The sequence below is a fragment of the Chionomys nivalis genome, chromosome 1 (assembly GCF_950005125.1).
Source record: "Chionomys nivalis chromosome 1, mChiNiv1.1, whole genome shotgun sequence".
Classification (NCBI taxonomy): domain Eukaryota; kingdom Metazoa; phylum Chordata; class Mammalia; order Rodentia; family Cricetidae; genus Chionomys; species Chionomys nivalis.
Genome location: NC_080086.1, coordinates 64462484 through 64482953, shown reverse-complemented (window position 1 = coordinate 64482953; position 20470 = coordinate 64462484). Strand labels below are relative to the sequence as shown.

Sequence of the window (20470 nt, the reverse complement as noted above, 5' to 3'; positions counted from 1 at the left end):
AACAACAACAATAAAACAAACCTGAGAGAACCAGTCTCAGGGATGTCAACAGTCACTAACAGCATCCAGCCTGCTTCCTACCACCGAGGACCTCTCAGCCTTGATCATACTCCAGCCTTAAACCTCTTGTGACAACAACTCTCCCTTGAAGGCGCAAGTCATAAACAATCCCACACCAGTTTGGAATTGTGATGGTGTTGCGAGAGGTCCTTCTGCTCCTCCAGCCAATACTCCCTACAACAAAATGCCTGTGGAGCATTTGTTAACACCTAGCCCATCATGTACCGCAAGAAGGAGAGAGACAACACTTATGGGTACCACGACTTCACCCTTCGGGTAAAATGGAGTATGAAGTCAAAATGGCAGTACTCAGGCCAAGGTGCGTTTGCCTGCTCCCTTCAACTTCAATGCCTTGTATTCCCACAACCCTGACAGATCACTAAGCCTCACTAGGCCTCTGTTCAGAAGCTCCAGATTAGCTTCACCCCTTGGCAATGACTTGATTTTACTGCTGTCAGGGACTAGCATGGGAAGGAGTCGGATGATAGGAGAGCAAAAATTTCCACAGTATAGCAATCAGAACCACTGCTTGGAGCCTGACTCAAGTGACTTATGATGTCTTAAACATTCAAACCTTAATTACTAATTCCCTACATGGGCAATCTCAAAACAGATCTGATACTGTAAGGTGTGCTACTGAAGAGGATGAGGGCTGGAGAGATGGCTCAGAGGTTAAGAGCACTGGCTGCACTGACAAAGGTCCTGAGTTCAATTCCCAGCAACCACATGGTGGCTCACAACCATCTGTAATGAGATATGGTGCCCTCTTCTGGCCTGCAGGGACATATGGAGGCAGACCACTGTATACTTAATAAATACTTAATAAATAAATAAATCTTAAAAAAAAAAAAAAAGGAGCACTGGCTGCTCTTCCAGGGAACTTGGGTTTGATTCTCAGCATCTACATGACAGCTCACAACCATCTGTACCTCTAGTTCAAGGGGTATCTGATACCCTTTTCTGGTTTCTGCAGGCACTAGGCACACGTGCAGTGCACAGACATACATGCAGACAAACACATATACACATCAAATAATGAAATAAATCTTTTTTTTTTCTTTGGTTTATCAAGGCAGGGTTTATCTGTAGCTTTGGAGCTGTCCTGGAACTAGCTCTTGTAGACCAGGATGGCCTCAAACTCACAGAAATCCTCCTGCCTCTGCCTCCTGAATGCTGGGAATAAAGGTGTGCGACACCACAGCCCAGCTACAGATTTATTTATTTATTTATTATATAGGTTACATCTTAAATTGAGCATACTCAGAAATGCAAACCCCATTCCTGCAAAGCATCCCATGTGAAAATGTAGTTCTGGAACATTCTTACTGTCTCTAGGGGGAAGAGCATGAAGTTTTGGCGTGTACCATGAGCTGCTGGCTGTATCTTGGCTTTGAACTCCCTTGGGGCACTGTATAATTACCTCAGAAGCCTTAGGATAAGTTTCTATAAGGACTGCTCTGCAGAGAAATGCATGGCCCGTCTCCAAATGGTCTTCCTAGGACCTACAGTTGGAGCTATATACATTTTCACATTAAACTTTTGATAACTTTTTTCTGAAACAGAGGCTCACTTAAACAGTTTTTTTTTTTTTTGGTTTTTCGAGACAGGGTTTCTCTGTGGTTTTGGAGCCTGTCCTGGAACTAGCTCTTGTAGACCAGGCTGGCCTCGAACTCACAGAGATCCGCCTGCCTCTGCCTCCCGAGTGCTGGGATTAAAGGCGTGCGCCACCATCGCCCGGCTTAAACAGTTTTTTAAAACTTATTATTATTACTACTACTATTATTATTTTAGACAAGGTCTGAGTGCATTGTCCTGGCTGGCCTGGAACTCACTACATAGACCAGGCTAGCATCAAACTCATAGATCTGTCTGCTCCCACCTCCCAAGTGCAGGGATTAAAGGCTTGTGTAACCACACCTAGCTAAAGATTTTAAAATTTTTTCTTATATGTATGTGTATTTGGTCTGCACGTATGTCTGTGCACCAAGAATGTGCCTAGACCCCTGAAATTGGGTTTACAAACTGTTATGAGCTGCCATGTGGGTGCTGGGAATTGAACTCAGGTCCTCTGGAAGAGCAGCCAGTGCTCTAAACCACTGAGCCAACTCTCCTACCCACTAGCAAAATTTTAAATTATAAACCCAAATACATCCCATTACAAATCAAAGTCCACACACTATAGAAATTTAATTATCTTGCATTTCCCTGCATCTGCAGCTGTCCTGCCATAGGTGGTGCTGATCCGTCTGCAGTTACAGTCAATGGAAAAGATGAGAAGTAGTGCTGCGTGCACCTTTAAACCCAGCACATGGGGAGTGGGGCGGGGGAGGGGGCAGGCTGTCTCTATGAGGCCAGCCAAGGCTACATAGTGAGACCCTATCTGGAAAAAAAAGAAAATGCCAGAAATAAGTTGTAAATTTTAATTGACTTCCATTATGGTAAATTGTTACAATTTTTCTACTTTATAATTAATGTTGTTAATCTCTTACTGTGCTAAATTTATAAATTAAAACTCCATCACAGGTATATTGTACATGTGGAAAATAGAACAGATGGGGCTCACTGTTTCCCAGCTCCGGTTGCCCACTGGGGGCTACGAAACACATCCATCCCTCAGATGAGGAGATGCTGTATCAAATCCACAACAGTGTTCTTGACAAACCATGTTCATTAAAACCACAACAGGAAAAAATACAAATGTCTCTGGACATATCAGAAAGAATGCCAACCTCTTGCTAGACAATGAGTCTAATTATTCCTGTCATGATACCAACTACATCACGCTGCTTTCTCCACACATTACTAATACCCACAGCTGTACCAGGGAGAATAATTTTTAAGAATCAGGGTTTTCTTAGACCACTTTGCTGATGCAATGCTATAATACGGTGAAAAGACCTGGATTTTATTCCTTGAGACAGGGTGTTGCTACAGCCCAGGCTGGCCTTGAACTCTTAATCTTCTTGCTTCTTCGGTGAAAGTACTAAGTTTACACACATGCACCACCAAGGCAGGCAAAATTGCTTTTTTTCTCTTACTACTAGTGACTATGACGGTCACTGGTGACCTAGCGGTAGACAAAAAGCTAGATTTCTTGAGTGTGACTACATAGAGAACCCTGAGCTTCCACAGACAACGACAGCTGAGAGCCACTCGCTGTCTTAAGACTTCAATGACGCCTTCTTACCCTGAATGCTCAGCATCTGAAGTGATCTCCTCTGAACTAAGTCGCCATGGAGCCTGGCTCTACGGTCAACTGCTCTGGGCTCCCCCACGTTGCCTCTGCTGCAGTGCTAGTCCCCATGGCGACCAGTGCTGAGGGTGGACCGAGCAGTCACTCTGACACGGGTCTGCTGCGGTCATGGTTTGTGTTCCTTAGCACTTTTAAGGCACTCAAAGCTCTCTATAGAAGGTCTAACCCCACATCCAGGATTTGCTCACCTTTGGCTGCAGGCTAGGAACTTGAACTTGACAAAGCTACAGGCCAAGATCCCATTCTCTGGATGTGGGGCCCAGGAGTTCTTGGGGTTATTCTTGGGGCTGGGATTGTAGCTCAGAGGAAGAGCACTTGGCCTTGTCTGGGATACTCAGGGTCTTGGGCTCAATCCCTAGCATAACGTAGAAACGCACAGGCCTCCTCACAGGAGGGCCTGGTATCACAGTGTCGATATCCTGATTTAATAGCCTATATCCATCCAGTTCCCACTTCACAGGAGATCTGTTTCTAGCTCCGTGCCTATCCATAATAAAACCAAGATGGAAGCAATAAAGGAATCACATTCTTAAAGTCAAGACTTCAGGCTTGCACACATTTACATTAGGAAGTGTAAATTGCCAGGAACCGGACCTCATGCCTGTATCCCAGTACATGGGAGGCTGAGACAGGAGGATTGCTGTGACTTAAAGACTAGCCTGGACTACATAATGAGTTCCAGTCTGGGGTACAAAATAAGACATAGCTTCAACACCTCCCAAAGAGGGGGAAGAAACAGGGAGAGAGAGAAAAAAAATATATTGCTCTATAATTTGAAGCAAACGCAGGCCCACATCCAGCTCACTGAGTCCAAATCCAGGTGTTTATCAGCGGTGCACACCTTTAATCCCAACACTTGGGAGGCAGAGGCAGGTGGATCTGTGAGTTCAAAGCCAGCCTGGTCTACAGAGCGAGTTCCAGTAGCCAGGACTGTTATACAGAGAAACCCTGTCTCAAAAAACAACCCCTCCCCGAAACGTCTGGGGAACTCTGCCAGTGCCTCCCCGTAGTTAAAAGCCAGGCCTAATGGCGAGAGCCTGTAAACCCAGGCTCTCCGGAGGCTGAACAACTTGGTGAGACCCAGTCTCAAAAGAAAAACCACAAAGAGGGCTGGGTGTAGCTCAGTTTAGTAGCAGAGTGCTCGCCTAGCATGCACAGGGCCTTAGGTTCAATCCTCCTGTACCTCCCCCAAACCGAAGAGGAGGACATGCTGGCTGAAGATCAAGCTCTCCTATGCACAGGAACATCGCGTTTGCCCCTGACCCACACGAAGAGTGCTGGTAAAGAGTTAAAATCATCTCTGCTGCTTCAGGCCTTCAGGAGCAGGATGCTCTGGGAAGGGCAGTGCTCACTTACAGCTCCGTCTTAAGTTTCTCATACAGGTCATCCTGGTCAATCATGTCCTCGTTGCCGTTCCAGCGATGGTAGGCAAGGAGAGCTGCATTGTAGCCGGCAATGGCGCTCATCTCCATGCAGCTCGCAGCAAACTCAATGCCATTGAGGTAATAGAGCCGGTCGTGGAGGATGATGGAGGGACACTTCTGAGGGGGCGCATAGTGAGGATAGGGCAGCCACTGCTTCCGCGCCGCATAATCATAGGACAGGAAGAGCTTTGAGATCTGCTCTTTGGTGAGAACGTCCCTAGAGAAGGTCTTCCACACGTGCATGCCGTCCACTGCCGGGGCTGGACCCTCCTTATCTCTTACAGAGGCCACAATGGACAGGCTGTTAATAAACATATCCGAGTCGTCAGTGACAAGAACCGTGGAAAGGCCAAACTGATCCTTGGGTCTGGAGCTGAAGAGAGTGGAATTGAGTTCTCCTTTAATGAAAGTTGTCACCAGGTGCTGATACGGGTCATTGAATTCCTCGATGGGTGGGTCAAAATTGCGGAAAGTTATGTCGGACATCTTCTGGTTCAATGGAGTAGCCACAAGGACAATGTCATAGAAGCCAGAATGAGTCTCAGATCCTGTTTTATATACCACTTCATACATCTTCGTGGGATTTCCTAGAGAGCACGGAGAAGAATATAGTTCTTAGTGCTTCTAACATACTCAACTTCAGGCCTTCTAAAAATAATCCTGCAACATTTCTTGTCTTGGTTTGTATACATGTGCTTTTGTGTGTGGAGGCTAGAGGTTAACCTCAAGGGTTACCCCAGGAGCTGTCCATCTTTAATTTATTTTAACATTTATTTATTATGTATACAGTGTTCTATCTCCATGTATGCATGAAGACCAGAAGAAGACACCAGATCTCATTACAGATGGTTGTGAGCCACCATGTGGTGGCTGGGAATTGAACTCAGGACCTCTGGAAGGGCAGCCAGTGCTCTTAACCACTGAGCCATCTCTCCAACCCCCTTGCCTTTTTTCTTAAGATTTACTTTTTATTATTATTTTATGTATTAAAATGTTTGCCCACATGTATGTCTGGAAACTAAGTGCATGTCTGGTTCCTGTGGAGGCCAGAAGAGGGTGTCAGATCCTCTGGAACTGGAGTTCTGACAACTGTGAGCTGCTATGTGGGTGCAGAGAATTGAACTTAGGTTCTTTGCAAGAGCAGCAAGTGCCCTTAACCACTGAGTCATCTCTCTAGCCTCCCACCTTCCTTTTCTCTCACTGTAGCTCATCATAGGCTATGCTGGCACCAGCGAGCCCCAAGGATGTTCTTACTCTCTCCAGCACCTCAGCTACAAGCACTTGCCAGAACGTCTGGCTCTCTGTGTGGGTCCTGGATTAAACTCAAACTCTCATGCTTGCGTGGCAAGCACTTCCCTGAAAAGGCTCTTATCGTCCCAGCCCTGCTTTTATTTTGAGAGTGTCTCATGTGGCTTAAACTTACTACGCTGCCAAAGAAAACGCTGAGCTTCTGATCCTCCTGCTTCCACTGCTGGAGTATCGGAACTGTAAGGTGAGTGCTGTCACCTAGTTTCTGTGGTGCTGGAGGTCAATCCCATGACTCTAGTGTGTGTGGTGTGTGCAGAGGTACATATACACACCTATGTAAGTATGTGTCTGCATCTGGACATGCACACAAAGAAGAAGACACGGAGGGTCATGTTCTATCGCTCTTTGCCTTGTTCCCTTAAAGCAGGGTCTCTCACTGAACCTAGGGCTGGCAGTAAACTGTAGTATTATTTCTATCTATACTATCCACAGTATGGGGCGGGGGGGCGTTTGCAAGCATATCTGAGAGACATCTGGTTCTTGTTTTTAAACATGAGTGCTAGGGATTTGAACTCAGGTCCTCATGCGTGTGCAGAAAGTGCTCCTACCCACTGGGCCATTTTCCCAGGCCAGAAAAATCTTTTCTTCTGGTATCTCTTATAAAGTCCTGGCATCTTACACAGCTCATGCAGATATGTTCCCAACTGTGCTAAAGGGCATGACCCTGGCTCATTGGATATAGAAAAAAAACCTCATTCTCAAAGGGAATGTTCCACATTTTGTTCTTACAGAGTAGAAAATTGTCCTCAAAGTAATACAATTGGATATATATCCCTTAATTTTTTATAAGCATAAAGAAGCTATTGGAAGTATAGAAGTATGGCACCTGAGTTCAAATCCACAGCACCCATGTAAAAAGCTAGGCTTGGGGGCATACAGCTTTAATCCCAGAATTCAGTAGGCAGAGGCAAGTGAATCTCTGTGAGTCTGAGGCCAACACAGTCTACATAGTGAGTTCCAGGACAGTCAGAGCTACTTTAGACAGAAAAACAAAAAAGGTATGTGTGTGTGCGTGCACACATACGTGAGCGATAGTTTCTCCCTGAGCTATCATTTTTTTTTTTAAATATTTATTTATTATGTATACAATATTCTGTCTGCATGTATGCCTGCAGGCCAGAAGAAGGCACCAGACCCCATTACAGATAGTTGTGAGCCACCATGTGGTTGCTGGGAATTGAACTCAGGACCTTTGGAAGAGTAAGCAATGCTCTTAACCTCTGAGCCATCTCTCCAGCCCCCGTGAGCTATCATTTTTGCAAGAATAACCAGGAACAATGAAAGTTCAGCCTCACCTGTCTGCTTGGTCCTTGTCTTCTCCTCTATGGACATTACGGAGCCACTTATGAGGTTGCTGCTGGAGGCTTGAAGGAGCCCTGAGCAAACAACTTTATTACCACCTTCCACCGCCCAAAGGTTGGAATCAGCCGCTGTCATCGATACTGCCCCTGTCAGAAAGGGGCAAAAACACATTTTAAATCTGTCTTGGTCAGGTAAACGGCCCGCTCATTGTCCACTTAGACATTCTGCTCCAAATGCCTCCAGACACTGCCAGGTAACTCTCAGGGCAAAGGTCTCTCCAGGTGAGAGCCACTGGAGCTAACAGAAGCACAGGACCCTGAAAACTCACAGGTAGAAATACACTAGTTGGTAACAATGCTTGAGACACTAAGCAAGGCAGCCCCCCATCCCAAGCCTGATGCCAGAGCTCCCACCCCAGTGAATAAGTTCCTTAGCTATGGCCACCCTGATTTCCTCCAATAATGTCTTACCCACAAAGGCATTGAGGTCAGTGCTTTGACCAAAATTGACTCGCATGATAGGAGCGACCATCTCGTTGAGGAACGTCTCAGAGAAGCCTGCTTTCTGCAGATTTTCACGGAGAGTTTGGTTAAGCAGTCGGACGTAGTCATCCCCTCCAATGGCAAACATTAACTTTTCTACACTGCTGAAGGCATAGTCATGGGACTGATAACGATAGATCCTTGAAAAAAAGAGAAACAGTCATTAAACCCCACACAGGATGGGGCTACAAATAGCCTCAGAAGAATGGGACTGATGCCAGGCTTGAGAGGCTGAGGCAGGACTGCAAACTGCAGACCAGCCCTGGATACACAGTGAACTTAAATTTTTTATATATATATATATCTGTTTATTTGGTTTGGTTTTCTTTTTTTTATAATTATTTTTTTAAAACAAATTTATTATGTATACAATATTCTGTCTGTGTGTATGCCTGCAGGCCAGAAGAGGGCATTACAGATGGTTGTGAGCCACCATGTGGTTGCTGGGAATTGAACTCAGGACCTTTGGAAGAGTAGGCAATGCTCTTAACCTCTGAGCCATCTCTCCAGCCCCCTTGGTTTGGTTTTCAAGACAGAGTTTCTCTGTATAGCCTTGGCTGTCCTGGAACTCACTATGTAAACCATGCTTACTCACAGAGATCCGTCTATTTCTGCCTCCCTAGTGGTGGGATTAAAGGTATGTGCCACCACCACTCAGTTTGTGAAATTCTATTTTTAAAAAAAAAAAAAAAAATCACCGGGTCCTGGTGGTACGCATCTTTAATCCCAACACTCAGGAGGCAGAGGCAAGCAAATCTCAGTGAGTTCAAAGCCAGCCTGGTCTACAAAATGTGTTCCAGGACAGCTGGAGCTGTTATACAGAGAAACTCTGTCTTGAAGAAACAAACCAACCCAAACCAAATTGAAAGCAAACATGATGCTGCTACTCTTGCAGAGGACCTGGGTTCTGTTCCCAGCACCCAAGTGGCAGCTCTTGAATCACCCGAAACTCTTTTCCCAAGAGATCTTATGCTCTCTTTTGACCTCTTCGGACACCAGGCATGCACAGGATCAGACATATGCAGACTAAACAGACATAAAATTGTTTTTGTTTTGTTTTTATCATGAATTGACTTCCACATTTCCGAGTGATGGGTTCCTACCAGTCAGGTGAGGCACAGCTCAATCTCATCTTTCACAGACTTTGTTCCTCCCCTCTGCCTTTCACCCCAAAACATCGGTGCTATTAATATTTCTCACTTAAAGTCTAGAATACATAATCTGACAGTAAAAGAAAAACAAAAAACAGGGATGGTAAGATGTCTCCAAAGCATTTTGCCTCACAAGCTGGATGACCTGAGTTTAATGCCCAAAACCCACAGTGGAATGAAAACTGACTCATAAAAGCTGTCCTCTGCCAGGTGGTGGTGGCGCACGCCTTTAATCCCAGCACTAGGGAGGCAGAGGCAGGCAGATCTCTGTGAGTTCAAGACCAGCCTGGTCTACAAGAGCTAGTTCCAGGACAGGCTCCAAAGCCACAGAGAAACCCTGTTTCGAAAACAAAAAAAAACAAAACAAAACAAAAAAAGCTGTCCTCCATGTAGCCGCATTCCCATCACACACAACACACAATGATAATAAAATAAAATTAAAAAACAAACAAAACAAAAACTAAGCCTCACTTCAGTTTTACATTACTGTAAATGCTTATGCTCAGTATCTCTTCATCTAAACACCAGCACAGTGCAGCAATGCAGGCACTAAGAGGGAGACTCCAGATTGAGTCGGCATGGGTGGGAGCTCCAGCTTTACCAGTTCCTAGGTGGGTGGGTGGCCTTCCACACTCAGACCCGGACATCCTCCACCTTCCACATCTGCAAAAGGCAGCCAGCGGCAGTGGCTCCGGAGCCAGCGGCCATGAGAACTGACGCCTTTTTATTTTTCAAACCCAGCTTCTAAACTGTGCTTTGCAAGTGTGTCTTCAGTGCTGCCAGACGCTCTTAGATGCTGTACAAAAGTCAACTCCTTAAATGGAGGGAGAGTCAGGCATTCCAGGCAAGTGCTCAGCCGCTGAGCCACATCTCAGCCTTTGCAAAGCACAATTCAGAAACAAAAGCAATCGGGATGTTCAGCTCCCAAATGGAGTGATGATCTGCACGTTTTCTGTGAGACATTTTGCCTAACAAAGTGGTGACTAGGCAGAGAACTAGTTCAGGGAACTAACATTCCAGTGCCATCAGGTCGAGAGGTCTCAAGTTCAACAAGAGCGGCATAGTTACCTCATGAACTTGTCTAGCAGGTCTTCTACCCACATGTGCATTCTCAGGGACTGGAATCCATAGCGCCACACAAGCTTAATCATGTTGATTATGAACCAGCTGCTCTCCTCAAACACCAGAGACTTTCCATTGTACACCCCCATCAGGCCACCCGAAACCGGAACACTGGAGAGGCCTGGCAAAACAGAGGGAGGGGCTCGGGAGATGGCTCGGTGGTTAAGAGCCCTTGCTGCTCTTGTAGAGGACCTGGGTTCAGTTCCTAGCACTCATGGCAGGCAGCACACAACCACCTGTAATTTTAGTTCCGATGCCTTTGTCTGGCCTGCCTAGGCATCTACATTCACATGCACATACCCCCACAGATGCACACACACACACACACACACACACACAATTTAAAAAAATAAAATAAATCTCAAACCAAAACAAAACAAAAAACCCAGAAGAAAGGTACACAAGAGGTTTCTACATTGGCCCAATGAAGAAAGAATTTGGGGGAACTTGCCAGGGACATTGTGAGTGAGTGACATAGGGACATCCCCAGATTTCAGGAGACACATTAGTGTTCTATGTTTGAAACAGTGTGGACACTGTGCTGACTGCTCAATTCTCACAAGATGACATGCTAGGAAGTGGCCAGAAGATCATGTACGTGTACCAAATTAGCCCTACTATTCTTAGTCATGGAGAATGAAGCATCAGCCAGGGATGGAAGGGCAGCTGAGGAGTAAGATGTACTCCTTCTCCTATGTGATCTCACTGTGTGAAACCAGGAATTTCAGGTAAATGCAAAAAGGCCCGAGTTACCCAATATTCCCATAGAGGGCATGCAGAGGCCTGCCAGACTCCCTCACGACACGCCCTGATCCTCTGCCAGCAGTGCATCAGTCACGTGTCCCTGTGAGCACAGGTCTCCGTACCCTGTTTGAATGACTTCAAGCCAAGTGTTTGAAGCCTGTAGGTCTCATTTTCTCACCAGAAAAATGAGCTACGGTTTCTGCTAGTTCAAAGCACCCTGACTCTTCAACCCAAACCCAGGGGTTTAGGAACTGACAACAGGGGCCATCAAGATGGCTCAGGCCCTAAAGGCATCTGCTGCCAAGCCTGATGACATGAGTTCAATTCCTGGGACCCACACGGTGGCAGGAAAGAAGTGACTCAGTTGCCCTCTGCCCTCCATACACACTCTGCAGCACTCAGACCTACACCCCACCCCCACTGTCACACAAAACAAATAGCTAAAACATAATTTTTTAAATAAATTTTTTTAAAAAAGAATTGGTATCAGCAATGCACACTCCAGCCTGTGGTTGTAATTCCAGAGAACTGCTGACACACAGATAACCAGAGTCTCATTACAGGAGAGTGGCTCAAAGCTAAACCTGTACCAGCTGCTAAACTCCACAGCAAGAGAAACAGTTTCACCGACTTCTCTGTAGAAGACAAGGCAGAAACATCTCAGTTCTCTGTGTGATGAAAACACCTAGAGCCAGTCACACAGAAATCTGCTTAGCTCTAAGACCCAAACACATACCCAGATCTTTGACGAAGCGCTTCATGTGCAGATTCAGAGGGTGGATGACGGACCCCCCTGCCTCATAGTCATGACCCTGCACCTTCAAAGTGGCCAAACGGCCCCCGACTTCTCCTCTTTCAAATACATCAATCTTCACGTCCTTCCCAAATTTCTTCCGAAGGTAATAGGCTGAGGAAGTGCCACCAATTCCAGCGCCAACGATTGCTGAAAGGAGGAAAAAAGAGGAACGGTTTGTTTCCCTCTTAGCGGTGTGGCTTTTGTTTTTGAAAGGCCATTAACCAATAACAGACATTACTCAAGACTATAACCAACAACTTAGGGGAGCCTGGGGGCTCACACTCCCTGAATCTGGACAGGCACTGTAGATAAAATTGCAAATTAACAGTAGGTTAAATGATGCCCAAGCATCCTCACAGACCACCGGACCCACGAACCCTTCTGTACCCAATTCCTGGGAAGGCATGAATGGGCCAGTCCTGCACGCATTTTAAATAAAGTGGCCGCCATCTTCGCCCAGCTTTGTTCTTTGTCTCTCTGAGGCCCCAACACCATGAACGATCCCGAAAGATACAGCTTCAGATGGGGACAGAGCGCCCGGAAGTGAAAACACGAGGCTAGCAAAGCCAGGAAGATAACCCATCCTCTGGTTAGCTGCAGCAGCTACGGCCTCGCAAGCAGAGCGCAGGTGCGGGGAGGCGTTCCAGCTCTTTCGTGGGGGTGGATGGGGGACAGACCGGTCCCTGTGTGGTGTCTGCGCGCCTCAGTCTGCTAATAAGATAGACAGACTCAGCTCCAGGGACAGTCAGAAGCAGGCTCCCTAGGGCATCCAAGCTCCTAGTGTTGAGGACTTCCCATCCCAGGCTGGGGCTGCAGGGATACCGGGTGCGGAGCCTGCCCACGCCTCCAGTGGCGTGCTTCAATAGCGTGCGGCCCGGTCCTTGGAACCCCGATCACCACCCCACCGCGGGAAGACGGACCTAGGCACTGCCTCGCTCCGTATCCCCCACACCTACCGATCCTGTCCGGCGGGGCCCGGGGCTCGGCGCTCGCCTGGCTGCCCAGTTCACACAGTAGCAGCCCCAGTCCGAGCAGCAAGCCCACCAGCACCACAGACTCACGCCCCATGGTCTCCGCAGCCGCAGACTGACCGCGGGTCGGCCTGCAGACCTGGAGCGCTATGAGTCTGCGCGCACTCGCCCCGCCCAGCCACCGCCCCAGGGCACATCGCCACGCCCACCCAAAGCACTCCGGTCCTTTGCTCCCCTGGCTCACCCTATCTTGTGTTCTTGACACAAGGCCACTATATCCCCAAAGTCCATTCTGTCCCCGGAAGCACACGTCCAAGGCGTAGTTTGAGGCCCACCTCAGCTCTCCTCCTTCCTTCCCTCCTCTCCTGAAGACAGAGCTCACTCTTCTTCACAAACGCCCTCTGCGGTCCTCTAAATCGCATGCATGCTGTGAATACATGCGGTCCAATCTCAGTCAAAAAAACAGGCAAGCTGGCCGCTAACATTTCCAAAGTGAGCGCTTTGTTCCAGGAACTCCTTAGCTGCGTGATAGGGAAAGAAGGGAGATGGGGTATTGTGAAGTAGGAGGAGCAAAGCACGGGGCCCACGTCCACACGAATGAAATTAGAATGCCAAAAGGGTCTTCACACATAAGGTCTGTTTCAACTTGTAGAAAACACTAGAAATGCTGTCCACCTTCCTCTAATTACCTAAGAACAAAACACAAGGGGAGGACTGGAGACTTGACTTAGTGGTTAAGAGCACTGCCTGCTCTTTGGACTGGACCAGAGTTCCCTTTCCAGCAACCAAATCCTGGTGGTTCACACAAGTCTGTAACTCCAGCTCCAGATGCCTTCTTCTGCATACACACTCGTATGGATAACACAATTTTTTTTTTGAAAGAACTGGAGAGATGACTCGGTGTCTAAGGGGTCTTCCTGAGTTCAGTTTCTGAGTTTACAACTGCCTGTATGGAACACCAAGCTCCAGGGAACCCTCTGACTTTCACGGGCATCAGAACAGACACAAACACATATAAACAAACAAACACATAAAGACAAAGGGGTCTCTCCTCCCTCCTCTACCTGAAAGGATGTAGGTTTATCACCAAAGACAATTTTAGACGTTTTAAGTAAAATATCTAGGAAGCCGTTAGGTTGTCCTAAGTTCCTGAACTGAATGATTGGCATGCCAAATCAAAGTGGACTCACTGCTGAAGTTGTTTCTGTACTTCCAACGTGAAACTAAGTTTTCTCTTGGCCTTCATGGAAGAAGGGACAGAGAGATACAACAGTCGATGGCTCCAGGAGCACAGGAGAGAAAGGAAATCCCCTCTGCTTCAGCCTTCCCAAAGAAAGTTACTTGGAGGCCAGTCTGCTCTTCCTTTTCAGCTTCTCCTTTCCTCTGCCCTTGTCAAGTGATCTCAGACTTATTATGCAGTTCAGGCTGCCCTTAAATTCCTCATCCTCCTGCCTGCTCACCTCCCGGGTGCTGGGATTTGACAGGCTTTCATCGACTAGAAATCCACAGAACAAACTTGAATAAATAGAAATATTTATTCTCTTGCTATTTATTTGCCTTCTCACAGCCATCCAGTTACAGAAACTCAAACTCCTTGTCCTTGTCTGATGCCTTATCATTTCTCTAAAAACTGATTGTTCTTTGAAGACACCTATTCCAAGTTGGCTTCTGGAAAGCCATTCGTTACTCTGGGGCATCTTCCAAACTTCTGTTTGATTTTCTCTTATTTATTGAGATATAGCCTCACTGAATAATCTTAGCCTGCCTCTGCCTCCTGAGTGCTGAGATGAAAGGAGTATGCCACCACTTGGGGCTCCTTGTCTCTTGTTAGTGTAGCTTTGTTATAGTGGTCTGTCCTAAACAAGAACTCATAAAAATGAAGAAAAAAATATTTTTCCTCTCCCCTAAACTGTGTGCCATACTATAAAACACACCCATACAGTGAAAAGAATGTTTGGGTGCCGAGAGGCTGATTCAGTCAGAGGCTGTGCTTGCAAACACGAGATTCTGAGTTCAAGTCCCAGAGACCATGTGAAAAATCTAGATATGGAAGCATGTGCCTGTGATCTGAATGCTGGAAGACAGGAGGGGCCCCAGAGCTTGCTGGCCAGGCAACTAAACCTAATTGGCAACCTCCAAGTTCAGCGAGAGGCCCTCTTTCAAAAATTAGGGTGAAATCTGGTCAGTTGAGTCAGTGGTGGCACATGCCCTTAGTGCCTACACTCAGGAAGCACAGGCAAGCAAGATCTCTGAGTTTGATGCTAACCTGGTCTGTTGGAACATGATTCAGGAATGGTGTCTTGTGAGGAGAATTCTGAGTGCTTGTGAGAACCCCCACCACCCCCACCCCCCACCAAAAAAATTTAAAAAAAAAAGTCTTGAGCTTTTTCAAAACACAGAATTGGGGGGCTGGAGAGATGGCTCAGTGGTTAAGAGCATTGCCTGCTCTTTCAAAGGTCCTGAGTTCAATTCCCAGCAACCACATGGTGGCTCACAACCATCTGTAAAGAGGTCTGGCGCCCTCTTCTGGCCTTCAGGCATACACACAGACAGAATATTGTATACATAATAAATAAATAAATATTAAAAAAACACACACACACACACAGAATTGGCCAGGCAGTGGTGGTGCACACCTTTAATCCCAGTACTCAGAAGGCAGAGGCAGATGGATTTCTGTGAGTTTGAAGCCAACCTGGTCTATAAAGCAAGTTCCAGGACAGGCCAAAGCTGCACAAAGAAACTCTGTCTCGAAAACCAAAAAACAAACAAACAAACAAAACCAACGAGTAAATACAGAATTTTTTTCTTCAAATATGCTTTTATGCTCCTCCCAGATGTAGCAGATAAGAGTTTACTTCCGGTAACTCAGTATTGCTTGTCTGTTGCTATATTCAACTAAATGTTTAAACTATCCTTTGTATGCTATGGAAAAACATGTTTTGTTTTGTTTTGTTTTACCACATGTGACCTCTCCTAAGAACTTTACTCGTGTGACTTTGGTTTTTTTTTTTGGTTTGTTTTTTTTTTTTTTGGATTTTTTGAGACAGGGTTTCTCCGTAGCTTTTGGTTCCTGTCCTGGAACTAGCTCTTGTAGACCAGGCTGGCCTCGAACTCACAGAGATCCGCCTGCCTCTGCCTCCCGAGTGCTGGGATTAGAGGCGTGCGCTACCACCACCCGGCTCGTGTGACTTTTCTTAACCCTCAGACTACATACAGATTGTCTGATGCTCTGAATAAAATAGGCTATCGCATGAGACTTTAGTCTGTCTCATTTATCCATGCTCTAAGGTCTCACTACCTCTGGAGTGGTGACATTGGGCTACAGAGTGAGTTCTAGAACCTAGAGCTACATAGAGAAACCATTTCTCAAAAAGACAAGAATAAATAAATAAGTCAAAGATGCATTGAGGAAGATACTCAATGTTAACATCTGTGAGAAAAGCTGTGGCTCTAACGTGACCCCTTTTCTCTTGCCCACCCCCCAACAAACCCCAAAGAAACAGTATATGAACATAAAGAACAGTGTTAATGAAAGGAAACTGAGTTGGATACAAAGAAAGGTTGGGCTTGGGTTCCCAAGATGACTCAGCCGGTAAAGATGCTTGTGGTCCAAGCCTGGTGACCAAAATCCTATCCTCCAAAGACACATGAAGGTTAGAAAGAACCAAACCTAACCAGTTGTCCCCTGGCTTCCACGTGCACACCGTGGCCTGCCTCAGGTCTCACTGAGCCAGCAGTATTTGGGGGGAAAAGCTGATAAGCAGTGAGGGATTGGGGTGATGGAAGTAACAGCGGACAGACAAAGAGAATGTTTGCCATGTTTGAGTGGTTGGTGGGTCAGTTCCAGAATGCAGGGGTGGAGGTGGAGGTTGGTGGGTCAGTTCCAGAATGCAGGGGTGGAGGTGGTTGGGAACCAAATGCAAGCGCTGCACTTAGCAGTCTAGAATGCAGAGAGTACTCCTCCCATACATCTAGTTCCGGGGGATCTAACATGGTCTTTTGGCCTCCTCAGAGACTGGCATACAGAAAATAAAATAATTAAAAAATTAACGTTTTGTCTACAAGAGCTAGTTCCAGGATAGGCTCCAAAATCACAGAGAAACCCTGTCTCAAAAAAAAAAAAAATTAACGTTTTAGCCAGGTGGTGATGGCACACACCTTTTATCCTAGCACTCAGGAAGCAGAGGCAGGCAGATCTCTGTGAGTTTGAGGCCAGCTTGGTCTACAGAGCTAGTTCCAGGACAGCCAGGGCTGTTACACAGAGAAACCCTGTCTCTAAAAAATAAAAACAAACAAACAAAAGTTTTATTTTTTTAATTTTTATTTTTTTTTAAAAAAAGAACTTACTGAAAAAAAAAAAAAAAAAAGAACTTACTGTTGATTTCAACTAATGTCTGCTGCTCAGGCTCCCCTGCCAGCTCCTGTAGGCGGTTAGGTCACTTTGGGGCAGTTAACTAACCCCACAAAGAGGCCCTTAACAAATGCAGACAGGTTGCACATGGACTGACTTCCTGCTTTCTGTAGTTTCCAATACCCTTGCTCTACTGACCCCCTGCTCAGCTCCTTCCCTGTAACCTCATTCTTGCCCTAAAATATTCAGCAACCCCTACACAAACTGAATTTCAGTTGCTAGAATTTTCCCTCTTGCAATAATCTCTTACTGATTAAAATCTGTCTCTATTAATTTGTGCATTTCCATGCTTGTCTTTGAGAACAGAGATCCAAAATTCTGCTGCTGCTCAGAGATCTTCCTGACTCTGCCTCTGAAATACTGTGCTAAAGTTACAGCAGCCACATTCTTTCAAGAGTAGAAGTTTCAAACGGAAAACATTAATATTTGTGCACAAATAAGTATTTTCTTCTAATAGAACAATCATTAAGACTGTTGCTAATTTTGAAAAAAAAAACTCAAAGAACTCTATCAACAGATAGGAAATGGTAAATTGTTTCATCTCTCAGCTTTCACAAATTCTTGGTTTTTCAAGACAGGGTTTCTCTGGGTAGCTTTGCCTGTCCTGGAACTTGCTTTGCTCTGTAGACCAAACTGCTTTCAAATTTACAAAGATGTACCTGCCTCTCCAGTGCTACCACAGCCCCCCACCGGGCCAGTTTTTGGAAAGTCTCGTCCAAACATTTGCAACTAAATATCCAAGCTGGCTGCGTCCACTTGAGCAGAAAGCAGCCCTGTAGACAATGTATCCTTCTGAAAAACAGAAACCTACCCTAGATTTTGGAAGGCCCAGTTTTCAGGAATTTGAGTTACAGAAGATTATTGAGCGCGTGATTGAACTATTTCCTTTGTGTATTTTCTCTAAAGTCTTTCTCAGACAGACGTATATGTTATTGAGCTGAGTGTTTGTGGGGAGAAGGTCCGTGACCTCCAGATCAGAACAGAAATGGGAATAGGAGGCTGAGCAAACAGTGGAAGTTTAGAGCTAACAGCCTTGGTGGCTCTCCAGATCTTCTCACATCTGGTTCTAAAGACCTTTGTAGTTCGGGTTAGCTATAGTGTAGATTGAGCGCCGCCTAGAGGTTTATTGTTGCCAAAGCAACTTCACGTTCAAAGGCCTCCGACAGTGAGCCACAACCTTCCCGGAGCCCCCCAACACTGAGCACGCCTAAAGATCAAAAGTAATGGTCTATGTGACAGTTGTTATGGTATTTATCACTTTCATCTTGAATTTTGTTGAGGTAAAACAGCTAAAATTAGAACACTTAAAACTGTATTTACCCTGAAAATAATGCATAAAGAAATGCTGCCAGGCATGGGGCTCATGACTGTAATCCCAGAGACAGGTGGATGTCTGTGAGTTCGAGGCCATTCTCTAGATCTACAGAACAATATCCAATTTAGCCAAAACTACACAGTAAGACCCTGTTTTCAAAGTGTGTGTGTGAGAGAGAGTCAGAGAAAGATATACCATTTTTCATGCTTATATTAGCAAAAACTAATAAAATTAACAGCATCTCAGTATGAGCCTAACGGAGGCCATAGAGGAGGCCTGACTCGAAAGCACTCTCAGTGGGATACGAACGATGACTACAACCTGTGCCTTTGTTGCCTCGCTCCCTGGAATGCTGGAATTACAATTGTGAGGCCTCGCAGAGGACACAATTTTGCCTACTATGATTTTTTTTGTTGTTGTTTTGTTTTTCGAGACAGGGTTTCTCTGTAGCTTTGAGCCTGTCCTGGAACTAGCTCGTGTAGACCAGGCTGGTCTTGAACTCACAGAGATCCTCCTGCCTCTGCCTCCCGAGTGCTGGGATTACAGGCGTGTGCCACCACCTGCCCAACTCCTACCATGATTTTTACACACACACACACATACACACACACACAAACACACGTATAATTCAGTAATTCCATGATTAGGAATCTATCCTACAGAAATACAGCTTAAAAAAAGAAGAAAAGAATGAAAGAGGGCTGGAGAGATGGCTCAGTGGTTAAGAGCATTGCCTGCTCTTCCAAAGGTTCTGAGTTCAATTCCCAGCAACCACATGGTGGCTCACAACCATCTGTAATGAGGTCTGGTGCCCTCTTCTGGCCTGCAGGCACACACACAGACAGAATATTGTATATATAATAAATAAATAAATATTTAAAAAAAGAAAAAAAAGAAACTACCTTTGGTCAAGTGTTACACCAGTAATCCCCAAATTTAGGAGATTAAGGCAGGAGGATTGGATTTGAGACAAACCTAGTCTAATATCAAGGTACTATCTCAAAAAATATATATCAATTTTTTTTTTGCTTTTCAGAGACAGGGTTTCTCTGTGGTTTTGTATATAAATTTTTTTATATTAGTTGTAAATTAGTTGAAGTTTTGATATTAGTTGTAGCAAAAAAAAAGTAAGATGGTGATAGCAAACACCTATAATCGCAGCACTCGGAAAGCAGATGAAAGTGAATCTCTGAGTTCAGGCCAGCCTGGTCTACAGAGTGAGTTCCACTATAGCCAGCCAGGGTTGCATAGTGAGATGCTGTCATGAAAACAAACAGACAAACAAACAAAACAGAACGAAAAGAATAAAAGAAAGAAAGATTACTGAGCTGGCAATGGGATGAGACATAGAGATTATTGTAGTTGAACACTTCTGTTGATAAACTAAAACTCCCTTTAAATAGATTTTCTTCCAAAAAAAAGGTGTTCAAAATACATTACACTTTAAACATTTGTCACACTCTTCCCTTAAAATTACTATTTATTTTATTTATTGTTATTAATTTTGAGAAGGGACATGTGACCACTTAGTTATCTCTCTCTTCCTACTAGCTATGATTTTAATCTGAGACCAAATCTTTCTTTGTTCTCAGGTGTTAAGAGGAGAAAACATGAGTTTAGGTGAAGCAGATTTGTAACCACGTCTCTCCTGCAGAAAATACTATGTATCTTCCTGGTCCAATCTGAAGGGAATGTCCAATCTGCATAGAACACTGAGGTCCAAGGGCTTGTATTGCGGCACCAAGAACGCCATGAAGACAAAGTGGGCTTTGGAGAAGCTACACACAGCTCTGTGTCCCACCACCCCATCTCTTCCCAGACAACCAACCACTGTTTACCCTGCAGGGGGATGGGAGGGGTTATTCTTAAGTTGCATTGGCTGCCCTTCTACTCCTGAACGTCTTTGCTTACTTCTCTGATCTGAAACGTGGCCACTACGGCAATATTTGTTATCTTTCTGTAATATAACTCTATATAGTCTGAAAATATGACTAACTCTAAGGAATTTATAAAAATGAAAATCCCAAACATGTTAGTGTAAACCAATTTTTCTCAACCTGTGGTCGCG

The 20470-nt window shown here is 45.4% G+C and overlaps 1 protein-coding gene across 1 annotated transcript; it reads right to left on the bottom strand.

Annotated features, from left to right (window-relative positions):
- Positions 1-3834: 3834 nt before the first annotated feature.
- On the bottom strand, positions 3835-12823 carry Pcyox1 (prenylcysteine oxidase 1). The gene is made up of 6 exons (XM_057783357.1): positions 12659-12823; positions 11643-11849; positions 10109-10283; positions 7818-8029; positions 7341-7493; positions 3835-5324 (listed from the first exon to the last, which is right to left on the bottom strand). Exons 1-6 carry the CDS (start codon positions 12768-12770, stop codon positions 4666-4668), a joined length of 1518 nt encoding a protein of 505 aa, XP_057639340.1. The 5' UTR covers positions 12771-12823; the 3' UTR covers positions 3835-4665.
- Positions 12824-20470: the final 7647 nt, after the last annotated feature.

What these genes read in the sequence shown, in the direction of transcription:
- Pcyox1 (XM_057783357.1), bottom strand. Translation starts at nt 12,770, where the DNA reads ATGGGGCGTGAGTCTGTGGTGCTGGTGGGCTTGCTGCTCGGACTGGGG. An exon ending in GCGCTTCGTCAAAGATCTGG is followed by an intron (nt 10,284 to 11,642) that starts GTATGTGTTTGG and finishes CTGTTTTGCCAG; the next exon opens with GCCTCTCCAGTGTTCCGGTT. An exon ending in CTGCTAGACAAGTTCATGAG is followed by an intron (nt 8,030 to 10,108) that starts GTAACTATGCCG and finishes CTTTTTTTCAAG; the next exon opens with GATCTATCGTTATCAGTCCC.